The sequence below is a fragment of the Micrasema longulum genome, unplaced genomic scaffold (genome assembly GCF_059751315.1).
Source record: "Micrasema longulum isolate JH-2025_06_02 unplaced genomic scaffold, ASM5975131v1 h1tg000678l, whole genome shotgun sequence".
Classification (NCBI taxonomy): domain Eukaryota; kingdom Metazoa; phylum Arthropoda; class Insecta; order Trichoptera; family Brachycentridae; genus Micrasema; species Micrasema longulum.
Genome location: NW_028277874.1, coordinates 2,064,258 through 2,083,752, shown reverse-complemented (window position 1 = coordinate 2,083,752; position 19,495 = coordinate 2,064,258). Strand labels below are relative to the sequence as shown.

The 19,495-nt window shown below is 31.2% G+C and overlaps 1 protein-coding gene across 1 annotated transcript in view; it reads right to left on the bottom strand.

The window, feature by feature from the left end:
* Positions 1-573: 573 nt before the first annotated feature.
* The window catches only part of LOC148279729 (uncharacterized), a 65,428-nt gene continuing 46,506 nt past the window's right edge, over positions 574-19,495 (bottom strand). The window contains exons 3-5 of the mRNA XM_088229520.1: positions 16,029-16,550; positions 13,229-13,347; positions 574-11,591 (exon numbers count right to left, since the gene is read on the bottom strand). Coding sequence (XP_088085646.1) covers positions 11,438-11,591; positions 13,229-13,347; positions 16,029-16,550 — 795 coding nt within the window. The 3' untranslated portion in view covers positions 574-11,437. The remainder of the gene's footprint in view (positions 11,592-13,228; positions 13,348-16,028; positions 16,551-19,495) is intronic.

Genomic DNA, 19,495 nt, shown 5'->3' with positions numbered 1-19,495 from the left:
AATATACATTTTTTAATGTTCAATTAACCATAGACTAGGCACATTGTGTTTTCAAATTCATGCCTTTTAGATTTGATTCGGATGTACAATTTGAACCAGTAATAAAAAAAATATATGAGCTCCTTTGCATATTGGGAAATGAAAAGTCATGAACAGCGTTGCCAACCCTACCAATTTTCTGTTAATCTATAAATTTTGACAGTAATCTACTGATCTACCGAATTCAATAAAAAATCTACCGATTTTTAAACATTTTCTTGTTTATTCCATTTCTATATTAAAATTCAAAAATTTGAATACAGAAATAGTTTTATTTTTTAATTTTTAACAATTGTTAAAATTTTTGAAAAAACTTCCGTGGATCTAAAACAAATCTAGAGGTTGGCAATGCTGCCGCACCCCTACCCTTATGATCTTCGAGAGAATAAAGAATATTGAGGCTGGCAATGCTGGCTACGACCTTTGGGTTGATAATGAATCTACTGATTTATTTTTCTTAATCTAATGATTTTTGCTTGATGGAGGTTGACATGATATGGTCATGAATAAATCAATGAAATAAAAACACCTGTGTTATTAAAATATCTTGCAAACATGCAAAAACTTTATTGCGCTTTAGCGTGGATGATTTATTATAAATTAACAATGTGATTAGCTTATTTAACATATTTTTAATGGTAGATTTATAAGTCACCAGTGATAAAATGTAGAGTAAATTTATTAAAGCACTAAATAAATATTAACGCATTACACATTATCTTTTTTTATCACATAACATTCATCAAAATTACCTATATAAATTAATTGTGTTTCTAAACATATTGCTTGGTTTCATTTTTACATAATATAATACATTATTCATTTGTGATATCACTACAGAAAGGAGAATGAAAATTTATGCTTGTCAGCCATTTTTTGCCAAATATAGAAGATAATATTTTTGTGGTTATATTTCTCAGGTTATTTAATCAAACCACTTGGTTTTTAAATTTACTAGGCATCTAAAAATCTCACATAGTAAAGGAATATGTGTGCACTATTTCAAGAATTGAATAAAAAAAACACTGAATTGAAAATTAAGCACCTAGTCAAATTATTTAACATGGAAATACAAAAGTCAGTGCCTCAGACAATTGTAAGACTGAACCCATGGCCTTCATGCAACAAATGATCAATACATGTTGCAATTGATGTGCCAATACAGTGCCCTATTCACCATAAGAGTAAGAAAAAATAAATTTTATCATTTTACTATATTTTCTCTAAAAAGCATAAATAAATAACCAGGCAAATGATTTTTTTTCTCTCAAGTGCGCCATTGAATTCATGCTGATTTTGGATGAACAAAATAGTCTGATTCTTGTCACAATACAAACACTCCTGAAGAGGCAGATAAATAAAAACAAGTATTTATTGAATGCAAAAGTATTTTACATCTTATTAAAATAAATATGACACATTACAATTTGCACAGAATTTTAAAACTCATAAAACTTTTTGATATTAAAATCCAAAGTAAACAATTACTAGTTTAAAATTTTTACATTTAATGTATTAGTAAGTTTCAAATTAGGATGTTTTTTTCCTGCTAACATCTATGCTTTTGTTAATTTGTTTAACAATAATTGGCAATAGGGAGTTCTGAGCTATATAATCCATAAAGAACCATTAAAGATGTCATAAAACATGATATTTGTTCTTAATATAACAATTTTAATTAAAAGATTTCATTTTAATGTGAATTAAATAACATTTTTACAATAGGAATAAGAATAAAACCTAGTGGGCCTATTCCAAAAGCCAATATAATTTAGTAATACTAAAAATTTACAGAGGAAAAAAACAGGCCTCGTTGTTTGACCATTCTGAGAAAATAATAGTTAAAATCAGAAGTATATTGGTAATATACATATATATTTAAGGTACCTATTTATTTTTTCTTACACTATTACAACCGATTATTAATTATATACGCAATAGAAATTGTGAATCTTCTTTGAAATGTAGGTATTTATAAGGCTTGTAATCTGTCATTGGCTGGTTCTTTAACCTTGTCTCTTTACAAGGATGATCAAACATAGCCAGAACGGTGAACATTGCTCAGTGTATGTGATGTAATACACAATACAGTTTAAATTAATCTATTTTTTTACATGTTTTCATCAAATTATTTTATTATTATTTCAAACTTATATTTTTGGAATACTAATCTCAAAAACTTGATATGTGCTTCACGTTTGCTTGTATTATACATCATTAAAACAAAAAACTTTTACAATTTATAAACAAAAATCACAAACATATTAAACCTTATGTTCAATTCTTAAGATATTGTGCTGATAGTTAATTCAGTATGTGCCGCTTTCCATAAATAATTTTAAACAACAGACAAGAACAAATGCAATACAAAATGATACGATTAATATTACATTTATAAAACTAATCTATCTCTTCACCCGTCACATGAATCTATCTCTTTTCCATGTACCTACAGTTCGCACCAACTATGAACAAAACTCTCCTCTGATTCACTTGGCGCGTAACTATAATGTATTTTTCAATAACATAGATATATTTAACTGCAGTAAACTCACTTTTAAAACAAGAATTTAAAAAAACTATTATGTGAAAAAATTACATTTCTTTAAAAAAAAAAAAACTTTTAAATTATTAATTGAAGTTATTTCTATTCACTCACCCTGTCCATAAACCCACCCTTACATCCATATATACTCACACACATATTCACATACCTACCAAAACCACACTCCACTCACTTATCCACGCATCCTCACACACAAAAACTAATTGAATTGGATTTTTATAATTGTATTTATGTGGAAAACTGATTTGGCTTTATTTTATGTTTTTTTTTGTTGCATATATTCTTTTGTATTGCTGTTGTTTTTCTGAATAAACAAAATAAAATTAAAACAAAATAAAAAATTAATCCTGCCTAAATTAAACCAGAAATAAAAAAAACTTTACTACAAAAATGAGGAACTGAACAGCCTCAAAACGCATTTTACAAGTTACTAAAAGAAATAAATGAAATGGAAAGTCTGAAATAAAAAATATTTGAAATCAATAAAAGAAATTAAGAGTTAGAAGTTTTTTAAGGTTTGATACCTACTTAGAATTTGTTTTCTAATTATTTGAATAAAATAAAATATCGAAAGCTAGTACCGAGTTTTTCAATATCGTCACACTTATTATTAACAAATCATTTTAATATCATGTACCTATATATTACCATTCAGATATGCTTTCCATATGTGGTAATTAATAATCTAATTAACTACGAATCTTAATTATTTGCTCCCCACCCAACAATTCTCAATATTTTCATATTCTGAGATTTAAATAGTTTCTTACCAACTATTTTATAAAATTGTGCTGAATTTCTTATTTATGAAAATTGTTTGGCATATAGTAAAAAGAATCTTTGAAAAAAAACTAGTTTGTAGTGAAATACGAAAAAGACTTTTTAATTTAGCAAGGCCACCTATAATTTTATTTTCTACTTACTTCGAAGCACTGAAGCAAATTGTTTCAAAGCTACATAAAGTGAATACAAAATTGAATAATTATTTTGCTAATATTATTGTCTATTACGATAAATTTCTAGTGAGATTGATTTATTTAAAAATATAATATCTATTTTTCCATCTTGCGGTTAGTAGGTTATGAACTACAATACACGAGGTTTTGGGTGTGATTCTCGACATTATCAGCATGAATGCATTGTCTCCAAAAAGATAGGACGGAACTCAAGAGGAAACTCGATGCGGAGAGTAACAAGCCAACAGGCCTAAAACAAGTGGAAGAAGAAAAATAACATAATATTGAATCCCGTCACATTATGGGAAATTCTTGTTTTTATGTGTATTTTTATATTAAATCTACAGAAAAAACTATGCTTTTTAGTATTAAATATTTCTAATGAAGACGTTGAAGTCACAACCCGTTTAAAAACTTTGGTCGGTTAGAGAAACCATATTTAATCAATCAAATCTACAAAAATACAATAATTCTACTGAAAAGGCATGTTTACGAGTTCAGAAATTCTTTTATATAGCACCGTTAAAACTATTTTTACTAAGTAAGTACAATACTTAACTAATGAATATTTACAATAAAACATGCATTATTCATTGAATTTTGAAGTGATTAAAAACTTAATGGTAACAGTTTATTAAATATAATATATTTGTCCTCTTTAGAACAGGTTCTCACTAAAGAAAGTGACGAGGACTTATAAATCAATTTTGTATAAAAAAATAATTCATAGCATAGTACAGTAATTAAAAAAAAATATATATTATTATAAGTACGTTTTGATTTTTTAAAAATTATAGTGGTAATTAAAAAAAATTAAGACAATACAAACTAATCATTATTTTTAAATAATTGGATGCCCAATTTCAAAAACTGCCTAAGTCCAATTTTATCGGTTTTAAGTTGGGTCCGTGTAGAGCATTTTGTGAACTATACATTTACCTCATTATTTTTTCAGTAATGAATACCCATATCGAATTTTGTATTTAAAAATTATTAAAAAATATTATTTCAATTTCAAAAAATCCTAAATATCTCTTAGTACAAGAGTTTTTTTATCTAAAAAAATCCCTTAGTCCTTTAAATACTTTGAAATAATCCCTAAGGCTTAAGTCCACTTTTTTACAAGCAATAATTTTGAAACTAAACATTTAACAATTTTGTATTTTTTTATCTTAAAATAAAGAAGAAGAAAAACTTTACAATACGTATTTTCAATTTTCCCAAATTCTGTTATTTGACATTTCAGGAACAAAAGAAACACTTGAACTTGAAATATCTCAGAACTATAAAAATGAACTTAGGCATTTTTTGAGATTGGGCATCCAATTATGAATGAAATCATTAATAACATTGAAAGATTTTTTAACCGGGTTTTGGTCATGTGGTAGTGTGTGGACTCACAGATCAAAGGTCCGGGGTTCAAATACCAGTCTACTTTTTAGTAGCACTGTTTATTTACAACTTTTAGGAAATAGTCTGAAAATTGATAGATAATAAAAAATTATAGTTCCTTTTATATATTTTTGTTAGAATTAAATTTAAATACTATTTAAGCAAAAATTGGAAATAAAATTCTACTCTTACTAAAAAAACGTCTACCACTAATAGGGAATCAATTAATTAATTAGGGTAATTTACTTTACATTAATTTTATTAACATAAATTATTGAACATTTTTGGTGTATACAATAATTGCTTTTATACCAAGTTTCTTATAAAGACTTTGAATAGTAAAGGGTCCCTATTTGCATATTGAATTTTGCATTAAATACAACTAAACTTACATAAATATCTTAATGGGTAAATGTTAAATACAACAAAATGAAATAAATGATATGCGTAAATAGGATTATTATGTTTAAAACCTTGATATTTTATTGATTATAATACGTGTTTATTGATATGCTTTTTAAAGTTTTCGAAGTTAAAATTGAATTTTGTAGGAAATTAATAGATTAATTTATTTGTAAATATTATTTATATCTATGATTCATTAATATATTTGATCTACATATCTACAAACTTTAGAAGTTTTCATATTTATTTTCGTATATTCGACAAAGGCCAGATTTCTATTACTATAATAGATATTGCAGAAAGCTGCTTTAGAATTTTAATTGAAAATATCTTTAGGATTGGAACTTTTTTTTACTATGGATTATTGTTAAACATATTTTTTTCTTGTAAATTTATCGCACCCCCAGTCGTAACTCTAAATTTGAATGTTTTGAGTTATGAATGCGGTTAATTTGATTTATTATTTATTTTATTAACATTGACAACACAATTGCCTTTATTTTAACATTTCAACCTAAAAATTAAATAACACATTCAATAGAGAGTTTAAAAATAATTATAAAAAGTAAATGAAATAATAAAACATTTGAAGGTATGTATATAATACAAATAGAAAATCACAAAGTGTGTGGTTCAAATAATAATTTTACTAAAGATTTAATTACCATTCACCATCTTTGATAAAGTTAAAAAATTTTATTCTAAAAGAATTAATGAAATAAATCCGATACGTGGGAATAACTATTGCCGAGTTCCTGGGTACGTATTCTGAAGGAAAGTTAAAATTTATTTTAAATTTTATCTACAAAATAAAATTAAGCTGTCTGTATAAAAAAGAAAATATGTTTACAGTTTTTTTTTTCTAAACATGTTCAATTACTGGTAACCGACTAAAAATTTCAAACACGACCAACGACTTTGAATTTTCATACAAATATACACACTTTTATACATAAATATCGATATTAGTCTATACCGTCTCAGTATATACCGATAAAGATAGCCGTTCAGAATCGCGGCCCTGGAGTCTATTTAATACGGCATTACAAGTATACACTGTTAGTGAATTTTTGCTACAGAACTGTGGCACCTGTCTAGTATTTCTTCCAGGCGCCCTGAAGTCGATGAGTGATAACAGTTCTGGCAATCCCATATAGAATTTAATTTCTCTAATTGTGTCTATAATTTTCCTTCAATCGTTAGGTTATAACAGCTTAACCACTATATCAAGAGGAACAATACAGTAATTATGGATGTTTCAGTTTTCTTCTCATATTTCAGCAGTCAAATAAGCAAATACTACAAAAATACAAGGCATTATAATGTCAAAAAATAAAGATTAATAAATTTCAAAAATATTGTTTTTGATCTCCTGTAATTTGGGCGATTTAGATATACCAAAGTGTACTTCTGTGGGTGCGTTATATTTACATTACATAACTAGAATTAGTGAAAATGTAATGTAGGAACCTTGAGATTTTATTACCGCCATTATTATTATTGTAATATAGTACAACAACTTTTGTTTAAGCACAAAACTATGAGAACATCTTATACTAATTGTTCAAATGTCTAATATTGTCCAAATGTTCGATTGGACCGGTTTTTAATGTTATATTTATATTTGTTAAAGCATAAACAATTACAAAAAGGAAGTTAGCGCTCTAGCGCTTTTAGCTACTTCTAAGTAATGTTTTCTTGGGCACAAAAAAATAAATATAATAAATTGTAAGGTCTCTGAAATGAACAAAACAAAGCACTGTGAAAAACATGCCGCAAGTAAAAATTAAAACAAAGATTTTTTAAATAGTTAAAAAAAACATAATGGCATCATTTGAACACTATTCAAACAGAAATAAGTGTTTATCTTGTCTTAGTTAAGGCTGTAGTCTGATAAAAAGTAAAGTAATTATATAAACTCTTATAAATAAACAACTACAACAGTGTAAGTCACTCTCCAAGCACAAGAGTTTTTTTTTTTTTTTGGAGAGTTACAGTGATAACATTTACCATATGTATAAAGTGGATCTGTATGGAAAAAAAAAAAACATGTACCTTTTATGAAATTTATTCATAAAAAAAAAAATTGCCATTTAAAATCGCAGTTTTTTCAAAATCACGCCATTTAAAAATTTAGGTAAATAAGTATTTGATGAATATATATATAATTTTTTTTTAAGTATCTAAAAAGTAGTTTCTTTTCTATCGGTTTAGTTAATTTCTACTGTATGTTTTTAGCAAAATTTTAATTTTGAAATCGGCTATTCGATGGCATTAAAATTTTGCAGCAAAATTATATGATTTATATATTTTTTATCAGACTGCAGCCTAAATAGAAAAATAATAAAATTTTAATCTTTTTTATACCCGTCCCAAGTAAACAATCGTAAGTTCATAATTTTGTTGAATTTTGTTCATATACATATTTTTATGCTTGAATTTTATTTTTTCATATTCAAGCAGTCGCGTTTAAACACATTTTCCAAGCATTTGACAAAGTGGCACTTCGTAGTTTTTGCCATATCGCATTACTTTTGAACACGTTCAACTAGCGAACGACTGAATATCTACGTTATGTTAGGTCCCTTTTATGTGCTACATTTTAAGAACAATTTTATTTACACTTTAAACGCAAGACCACATTTTTGGTATTCTAAATACATATCATATACTTATATATCGATATAAAGACAATTCATTGCCCCGGCAATATCTTATAAGTGATTTTTCTTTCTTAAAAGTATTTTTGATTTCACAATTTTATTTACTAAATTTCAAAAATACTAAATTTCGTGTTTTTCCTTTTTGCTATCAATAAAAAAACATGTAAAAAATAAATCCATCATCAAAAAGTTCATTGTTTTATTAATCTCCTTGAAAATTTTTGCAATGTAACTTAACAAATATTGCCGGCGAAACGATGATATGCATTTTATTTATTTATGATATTTATGCTTTGATGTGTTTTTCAAGTATATCATAGCTTCCTATATCACACATCTTTTTGTTACTCATTATTATCAACAAGATAATGTTTAACTAGCGAATGACCGAAGATCTTATGCTATGTTAGATCACTTAAACAGTATGTAACAAAAACCCTGTCACATGAAAAATATACCAAGATTTATATGAGAAAAATGACAAATGAATAATTTTATATCATTACGTCAATATGTGACTCTAAAATAGACCACTTTGCTGTATTAGTAATGAACGAGTAATTAGTAATGGATATCCTTCATGCACAAGGTTCTAGTTTCGATTACCAATCAGATCACAGCCTTCGAATTAATAAAACTTAGCTGAAATCAACTGAGGGTTTTCGGAAACTTCTAGCTGTAGGTTTTGCAATACAGATAAGGGAACACCATTACAAATTTGATGCTTTATATCACAAAAAAGCGGTCTCTTCAGAGGACCACTTAAATCTGAGGATGTGAGAGAGCTCACCCTTTACCCAACAGCCAGATACTTTAAGGACCTTGGCTAGGAAGAGATTTAGCAATAAATATGAGAGCATTTGCCCTTCGCTCAGCAGCTGGTATCTTTAAAAACCTAGGACTTCAGGGCAAAAATTAACGTACGGCAACCTATCACAATACAGGTAAACGTCGTTTTGTGCCACCGCCAGTTCGATTTACGCCGATTAACAACTACGCCGGTTGGTGCCGGCGTGGGATTCCCCGGTTAGGCCGACACCAGCCGATAGTAGGTGCCGCGATTCTAATAGCAGACACACTTTTACAGGTTGTTTTATTATATTACCGTGTACGCGAGCAGCCTATTGCGTGTGTGAAATTATTTCCGAGTTAGTTTTCGTTTTGTTTTTAAGAAAAATAAAACGCTATGATTATATTTTGTAAATTATTAAAATTAAAAGAATATTCAAATATTTGTATTGTTTGATTAAAATTATTTATTGACTCTCCAAGCACAAGAGTTAGTCTCTTTTTTTGGAGAGTTACAGTGATAACATTTACTAGATGTGTAAAAGTAGATATGTTTAGAATTTTACAAAAACATGTACTTTTTATGAAATTTATTAATAAAAAAAAATTCTTGATGGAATTCCATTGTAATGATGTAATAACTTATAAGTTATTAATCAAAAATACTTGGTACACTTCCACTTATTTATTTGACCAATTAGCGCTTTAGTTTATGATATGATTCTGCAAGAAAGGAAGCAACAATTAAAGCAAATGAAATTGGATGCTTTTTGACGAACTGGTGAGTTAGTATTTATTATAAAAATTCATTATTTATATCAAGAGATTATTATTTATTTTGTAAACGAATTTAAACTGTATTTATTAAATAATTCATTTTGAATATACAGGATGTTTTTTAAACCCTGTCACATCCGAAACCACGATGATCAGTATAGGCAAAAAGACATATTAGCATATTAAAAAAATATTTAGAACAAAAAATTTTTAAAAAATAAAATATTTAAAGAAACAAATGGTTTCTTACTTCTGCAGGGAGAAGCTAGGTGGGCGCGGCCATGCGGTTCAGACTCCCCCCTCCCTGTTTCTCCCCTGCAGAAGTAAGCAACCATTTGTTTTGTTCTATATTTTATTTTTTAAGATTTTAGTCGTTCCAAAAAAATATTTTAATGTGTAAATATGTCTTCTTGCTCATACTGATCATCGTGGTTTCGGATGTGACAGGGTTTAAAGAACACCCTGTATATAGGATATGTATTAAATAAACACGTTAGATTGTTCTTAGAATTTTAACACGGAACCTAACCTTAGGTATTTCATTCATTATGTTTGTGTTCATTTTACGCCGATTTTTTTTCAAGCCGGTGTCTCTCGGAACGGAACCCCAGCGTAAAACGACGTTTACCGGTATATCTATCTACACAGGTCTCAGTGGCATCAGAGGTGGTATTCTGAATCATCTCTACCCCTTAGAGAGTGGTTAATTTGGGAATCTGTATTTTTTGCATGTGTTTACACTTTCAAATCTGGCCACACTGATGATTAAAGATCAAATAAATATGAACACGTTAAAATAAAACATAATGATTTTTATTTAGAACATTATTGCGACCTTAATCATTACCCAAAACACCTAATTAGGTTGAATTGACAAAACCATATTCGTTTTTTTGCGTTCTTCAAACAGTTTAATATATTATTTGACGTTTAATCATAGTGTTGCCATTATATGAAGCAAAGTATAAACGCATGCAAAATATAAAAATTCCCAAATTAACCATTCTCTAGGGAGTTGAGAAGATTCAGAATACCACCCCTAGGGTTCTGAACGCAAAAGCGCGCGTAGAAAACTAATTTTTAACGCGTATTTACGCACTAAATACACGCTAACAGAGCGATCTCTTCGCGCGCAATTCCGTTCAGAATACCAGCCCTGGCGTGGTATTCTGAATTTTCTCCACCCCCTAGAGAGTGGTTAATTTGGGGATTTTTTTAAAAATGTGATGACACTTTGCTTTAAATAATGGCCACACTGATGATTAAATGTCACACAATATATAAAACTGTTCAATAAACGGAAAAAAACGAAGACGGTTTGGTCAATTCAACCTGATTAAATGTTTTGGGTAATGTTCACGATCGCAATAATGTTCTTAATAAAAAAAATCTCATACGGTTTTAGATGTCCGTATTTATTTGACGTTTTATCATCAGTGTGGCCATAAATGAAGCAATGTTTAGGTGCACGCATAAAATAAAAATCCCCAAAGTAATCACTCTAGGAGATAGAGAAGATTCAGAATACCACCCTGGAGCTTATTTAGCATTAGCTCCCATAATTAAAAAATAATATAAAAGAGGTCACAGTTAATGTTGGGATTCTTCTTAAACCTGGATGTTTGACCCGTTATGGAGCAAAAGTTTGACAAATAACACTTTTAACGATAATGGAGAACCTTTTTGCGAAGACTGCATGGAAATCTAGAAGCATTAAAAAAGTAATTTTATGTGCCAGAGTTTTCGTTACATATTTTAAATTTTAAATAATTTTTTTTTTACACAATAATCACAAGAGCATCTTTTTTACAGTTCATATTACAGTTGATGTCTTGCGGTTTGTCCTCTTGCTAGAAAGCCTCTATTGGCCTGTAGAGGCCCGTGTAACCACACAGTCGGGCCCTCAGCGCCGGGACCAATAGGGCCGCGGCGGACATGTCCTGGAGAAGGGTCCCGCACTCGCATACCAACAGATACATTCGGTCGCCCTTTGTGGCCACTGATCTGAAATACATAAAACATATTTTATTCCATTTACACATAGAATTAAGAAGAGTCCAGAAACCGCATACGCACATCAAACAGAAGGCGTCTAAACTACTCATAAATGAGTAGGTTTACGTTTTGACCCATTAGTTTCTTTGTAGACGTCGCTCAATACGCAACTCCTGATTCTAATTCCACTGTGCCGTGTTGTGTCCTTTTAAAGTTTAGAAATACTGCTAGGATCTTAAAGAAACGGGATGGAATCACATTTCATATGTAATTAGCAAACGAATGTTTAAATAGTAAATGCATTACTTAAAAATTGAATTATTTTTCCATCTGTCAGATTGTCGAAGAAACAAAATGGAAATTTCGTTAGTGTTGCTAGGGTAGTAATTTTTTTTACCTTACTTTGCTTATCTTATAAGAGAACTAATGAAAATTGGGCCTCGATTTAAACAACTCTGTGGTAGACATTTGACCAACATTATCTTCAAATATTATTTAACATGATATAAAAATATCCGTTTTATGTAAAATAAAATTTGTTTTATATTTTAAGTTTAAAGTTAATTAATTCAATTACTCTTATTAAATGACCATTTACATACTTATCTACTCTGTTGTGTCAATCAATATTTTCGCGTGCACAATAAAATTTTAGAGAAATTAACAGATTGCTTTTTTTTACCTTTCATTTGTGTTATAATTATATTTTTTCCCATCGTGCAACATTACGCGGGGACACTACGAATGCGCGCGGCGAAAGTCGGGCATAGTGGGCGAATCATTGGACACAGTCCGATGTATTCAAATATGATTCTACGCCCCTTCTGGACTATTCTTAATTCTATGCATTTACCCCTACAGCAACAAATAAAATAAATTGTCGCAAATTTCATTAATTAAATCATTGATGGGTTAAAATGAAATAAAAAGCATCATAAATTTTAACCAATAACGCCCCGTAGATATAAAACCAGAGATAAAAAAAAATAAGATTACCAGTGAGGAGAAAAGCCGAGTCGTGTATCTCACAGTACAAGGACATAAAATTATTCAATGTTTACCCGAATAAATGAACTTTCTAAAACTTCTAGATGTAGGTTCTGAAGTGCAGATAATTAAACACCTCTACAGACTCTATGCGAATGTGACGATTTTTATCACAAAACAAGATGTATCCTCGGGGGTTCACTGGTTAAACCTGAGGATGTTAGAGCGTTCACTCACTACTTTATAACCCGACACTTTGAGGACATGGGCTTGGAGGGGGAGATTTAGCAATATGAGAACACTCGCCCCCCACTCAGTAGCCAGGCTCTTTAAAGACTAGGGGTGCAATTATGAATCTTCTCTATCCCCTAGAACAGTGGTTCTGAACCTTTTTGAAGTCAGGGAGCACTTTCGATCATAAGGAAAATTCGCGCTAACCAAAACGAAAGATTCAAAAAATATACAATGATAAGATAAGATCAGGTTTCTCGTAGGTTCAAAAGTTCAGCTTCCTGAAATAATTAGTTGGAGGGAAAAGTTGAATTTTCATAAAGTATAATTTTAATAAATAGTTTCTATACGCTTTCTAAAGGCTTAGTAAAATTATTATTGGCTCCTCCGCATCCAATTATTCCATAACAAAGATATAGGATTCTTACTTGTGTAAAGCTATTCTCCTTAATCCTGCTGCTCTAGGAAGGTGTCTATACAACATCCTTGCTCCAGTCCAGTAAAGCCAGTTTCTTTCAAATCTCTCTCCATCATCACCTTCAAATACCTGCAAATCAGATAATCTTTTAAGTTATACATTGTTACGAGGTAGATGAGATGAAGGAATGAATAGATACAAATGGGGCATATATAATAAAATAGTAGCAGTAAAGAAATCACACGATTTAACAATTTTAAAACATCGTTCTTTCAAAACCACACCATTGAAAAAAAGTTCATTAACATTAGATAAAACAATATTTTTTTAAAGGTATTTTTTATAAAAAAATACACTTAAAAGTTTTATGTAACTAAGATTAATTACTGTTTGACCGGAAGGACTTAGATACACTGGTAAAGTTTGCTATCGACCTAATAAAGCTAAGCCAAAATCATGTGAGCGTTATCACTAAAGCCCTTACAGAAACTGGTGACGTCATAGGTGAAGTAATTTCACAATTACAAAACTTTGAAAATTATGGCGACTATGATAAATAAATAAAAAATAAAACAAATCTTTCGTCAGTTTTTTTTATTTGTCTATTAACGAATAAAAAAAACCCATGAACTTCCTTAATATAGTTAACTCTTACAAGATTGTAGTAAATAATTCCTTTACGCGCGGTGATGTAACATCGTGTTACCAAAAGCAAAAGAAGGAATATTCTAAAGTTCAGACACACAAAAAAAAAACAAAACATTGAGACATACTGTTTAATGATTACTTTCTATAATTTATAAAAATAAACACATAATTGAGCCCTGTTATAGCAAAACAACTTAAAAATCATAAATACGCCGGTCATCTTACAAGTGTGCACCCCCCATCACTGTCAATAACCGACTGAATATCTTTCACTCAAATACCGGCCACTTTTGTGCGTCTCTGTCTTCCTTGTTATGAGTTCTTTCTTTTATAGATTTATTGCTGTATTGGCGTCACATTCATTCTTCGCGAAGCAAAGATAAATATTTTTTGTACTAAAATTCAGCATAGTTATACAAATATCACTTTCCAAATCCGGTGTGAAAATGTCCATTTGAAAATGACAAAAAACTCAACGTCATCATTTAAAAAAAATACAGAGATATATCAAGTCTTGTATTGTATGCTGACTGGTGTGACTCACAGCCACGTAAGAGTTATGACTATTTTTATTTTATTTCATTGGAAAGCCAACACACATTTATAAAATACAATGAGGAACTTTAGCCCTACGGGAAACTGAATACAAAAAATGTTTTCTTGCGCTCGGTAAAAAAACGAGCATTAAATTATAAAGCAAAGTTTCTTGAAAATGTACAAAAAAATCATATAAAATATTTTAATAAAAACGCACTACTTTGATCTACGCCACTGGTTCATATGAACCAACCATGATATGAGAGCTATAAAGGATATCCGGTTGGCTTGCCGTAAACGAACCAATTGGAAGAACTGACAGAGAACAACCTCTGACGTCACACGCGGAGTTATTTCAGAAATGCAAAACTTTAAAAAACCATAGCGCTGATAAAACGATATGTAAAAAATATTGACTTAGTAAATATTGGCTATTCACAAATAAAAAAAAAATGAAAAAAAGGACTCATTATATTATAAATATATATAATAAAGTCCAATTAGAGGCTTCCACATAATATTGTTATTGTAAATGTTGTCACATAAAAATTATACGTAACGTAAAATAACTACTCATGCATGACTTATTATATTATTACAAATGTAAATGTAATGCATATTGTGGAAGGCTAGACCAACAGCCGTGAGGTTGACAGGTCTGAACGCGTAGCCCGCTGCAGTGTCCGCTCGGACAAGATATTAAACGCCGTGCATCAGAAGAACACATTACATTTCATCTTGGCATTTCGTGTCGCCCGGCCACCAGCTCTCCGCCAGTGTTCGCTATTGTAAATTCCTTCTGTGTAAAATAAGAGGATTTAACTCGTGTGTTACGGCTTAATAAATAACTTCAATTGTAATCCATCCTTTTCATTTAACCTCAAATCAACTCACGCGCACAATATTATTAAAAATAAATCTACTTTTGAATATTGGTCACACAGTTGCACATTGTAATATATTTACATCTAAAGTTGACCATATTATGTAGTGTAGATTTATTATGTGCCTACACACAGAACTGCACATAACCTGCATAATATAGGCTGCGGATTCAAGGCGCAAAATCATAACTTTTTTTTTTAGATTTAATTTTTAAAGAAGTTTAAGATATGTTATTAATATCAATACGTTGAATAAATACGTTTAAATGTATCTAATTAAAATTTCAGGGTACTTAAAATTGAACTTAGTTATGCAGAAAGCAGCCAGTCCACAATTGAAAAAAAAAAGAGATATTGATGTTATCAGGTGCAGTAAGGTCAATTATATATTCTGCTAAAGACAGCCAGACCGTTTTTGTACAAAAAATTGTTTTAGTCACCTTCTGAAAATGATGTCCATCACAAAAACAGCATTTCTTAATTTGCAAAAAACACCCATATCACTAGAAAATCTAAATGAATTTTTAAAATCATTAAAACTGGTCAGATACATAATTAAATTCTGGTTTGTAGTGTAAAAAAAACAAATATAGTCCTTGTTTATCATTTGTTAAAGTCAAAAACATTCCAACTGATGTGTAGATCTGTTTATTCACTCTTTTCACAAAGGTGCTATTATCTCAGTTTCACTTTTCTATGGCTGGCTGCTTTCTGCATTACTACGTTCAATTATACAATTACCTTATAAACACTAATGATATATCCCGTAGTTGGCGTGTGTGATCTTTTGACTCCTCCGGTGAGATCTTGGAAAGGTGGTCGGCAGATCGTAGCGACTTCGCTGTAAAGGTCCAAGGTATGCGCTGCCGTGTATCGCATGGATCTCGGGTCAAATTTGCTCAAACTAGCTCCTCTCATATTGTTGTAGAACACCAGCGGGTCTGTCTGTGTGCTGTTGATAACGTAATATGCTATGAAAGGGAACTCTGCGTTTTTCTCCATGTTGGCTAACAGCATCCCTCCGACTGCAGTGTTGGCTTGAGCTACGTCAGTCAGCAGTTCGCTGGCTGCTGCTCTCTGTCTATGGAGAGGTCGGGCCAGAGGCGACTCTAGTATGGGATCTATGGCTTCTAGGGGGCTCATCAGGTGCGCTAGTATGCAGAGCTTTGGGTCGGCGATTTCTAATACGCTCAGTGAGTGGGCGGGTACGACGGACTTGTTAGGGGTGGCTTTGTCCAGGGGTTGCGGTTGTGGAATGGGAAACTGAAAAAAACGTATTCATGAAATTAAACATTGCTCAGTTATACGTTTATAAAATAGGGGAATCATGAAGAAATCGCGCAAATTCCCATTTCATTTGTTTTGCCGATGCGTTGAAGATGTAACTTCACAATTAACCATAGGAATTTGAGTCTTTGCAATCATTCCTCAATGGTTTATCGTAAATCTGACTCGACCAGGGATTTTAATACGTCATCATCCAATTTTGAAGGACGACGAGGTTTAGGTGAATCTTTTAGATTGCCATTACCTTTAAAACGTTTGAACCTTTAAAACTAAATTTGAGCGAGTTCGTGAAAAACGTGATATCTTTTATACCAAGATATAATTAAATTATTAAAGCGTCGGAGGACAAACTAAATAATAAAAAGGCATTTTTTTTCTAAGCGCGGGATCGATACGCACGCGCGAAGTAAGTAGCTATTGTCTTACTGTCCTGCCTGTGCGCGCACACACGAGAATGCAGTACGATGGTGGGAATAATCCATTGTCCTGCGGAGGTAGTCTGCACGTCTATCTCTAGGACGTCTGTCCCGTTCTCCAAATATCTGATCACACGAGGACAATAAGTCTGATGCTGGGAACAGACAATATTATATTGTCCTCGTATGAACGCTACTGAATGGCGTGGATCATTTGAATGTGAAAAACAAATATCATACAAAGTATTAGCAGTAATGCAATGTGTAAGCACAGTTAATTCCATTGCCAGATATATAAATGGCATGCTCTAGAATTTCGATTTAGTTAGCTTCGTTACTACTCTTCATTTATATTATGACGATTCATGTCAAGTTAGTTGCTTGGCAGACAGTGGATCGGACTGTTGACGGCTGTCATAATCTAGTCATAGTATTAATAGATACGTAACTACAGCTACATATTATGATGTTTTAGTACTAACAGTAAGCAAATGATATCATATGCAGGATTCTGAATCTGTGCAAACATTTGTAAACAAATGTAGCCCTGGAGAAATTTCATCATTATCATTACCCTTTTCGCACCGGTGGTGCATAAGGCACATAACCAAGTGCAGCATATTTCGATCGTCTGTTACATTAAGGTTAGGTTATCAGTCCTACACTTCAGGTGCCAGTCTAGGAACAATGAAATAATATTGTAGTTTAAACTACTTTTTTTTTGGTAGTTGAATCGGCATTTACTTCGTAACACTTCATCATAAACTATTATGAAAATAAAACTTTGTTATTAGTGTTACACAATTTTATTCTTTTACAAGAACACTACTACAGTTCCGGAAGAGCACTCCTCCCATCGACGGGTGATATAAAACTAATACAGTAAACACAGAATGTTGTTCACCATGTCATAGAATTTAAACAAAAAATAAACAAATTAATCAGTGAAACTTAGAGCAGGGGGTTTTTTATTTTGTTTAAATTCTATGACATTGTGAACAATATTCTGTGTTTACTATATTAGTTTTATATCACCCGTAGATGGGAGGAGTGCTCTCCCGAAACTGTAGTAGTGTTCTTGTAAAATAATTAAAATTGTGTAACACTAATAACAAAGTTTTATTTTCATGATAATTTACCTTTTTTTAATAAATTTCATAAAAGGTACATGTTTTTTTAAAAATTCTACACAGATCTAGTAAATGTTATCACTGTAACTCTCCGAAAAAAAGACTAAATCAAAAATGACTAACTTTAAAATAAATATTTCACGTCCACCCTGCCAGGGCTGGTATTCTTAACGGAATTGAGCGCGAAAAGATCGCTCTGTTAAGCTAGGGTTTCCTAGGACAGCGGTGCCCGTATCTTAACGGCCGTAGTGAACGGTGATGCTGTGGACAGCCGTCTTAACAGTGACTAGAGAGTGGTTTCCTGGAAAAACGGTTTTCATAACATTTATTTACACCGTTTCCCTAGGAAACCACTCTCTAGTCACCGTTACGACGGCTGTCCACCGCATCACCGTTCACTACGGCCGTTAAGATACGGGTACCGCTGTCTTAGGAAACCCTAGCTTTAGTGTGTATTTGGTACGTAATTACGTGTCAAAACTCCGTTTTCTACACGCGGTTTTGCGTTCAGAATACCACCTCAGAGGTGGTACTCCAAACGCTCTCGCGGCCGTAGAAATAGCTTTTATCTCGCATATTTACATACAGAATATGCATCCGTGATCTGGTCTCCCTTCTATGTAGGCTGGATAAATCATATCGAATCGGTGCAACATCCTTTGCTAAGAAAAGTAGCATGTTTGATTGGCCTCGAGAGGGGAGACTACACTTACGGAGAAATGGAGTCAATGTTAAAAATCTCAAGTCTACAAAAACGTAGAAATAACATTGACTCCATATTTATGTTTAATTTACTGAATGGCTTAATTGATGTACCATCGTTACTGGAACAAGCGGCATTCAATGTTCCAATCCGCCGGTGGCGAAATAATCATGTGCTGTTCCTCGATCAAACAGCACAAACTATGGCTTGCATGCACCAATGTCCCGATTGTGTCGTATTGTAAACTCGAGACAGGATCTGGACTTTTTTGGTGTAAGTCTTTATAGATTCAAAAAATCACTAAGATAGCTTAGATCTTGTCTTGCGGTAGTAATTCTTATTTTTTCTGTCCTGGCTTTAATTTTATTTAGTTGTATTTTATTTTATTAGTGCCTGTATTTATTACAAGGAATTGTATTTACCATCCTTAGAATGGACTGCATAAGTCCGTCAAATAAATAAATAAATACAAAATAGCTAGAAAGCGGCATTAAAATAGAAGAGCGCGTGGAAGAGCAGTGTTGGTATTGAAATCAGGGTCCGTATTCTAATGAGATGTTGAAATTCATCTTCAATTTTATTTACAAAGTAGAATTAAGTTTTCTGTATGAAAAATATAATATATTTACATTTTTTTCTAAACATGTTCAATTACAGGTTACCGACGAAGAT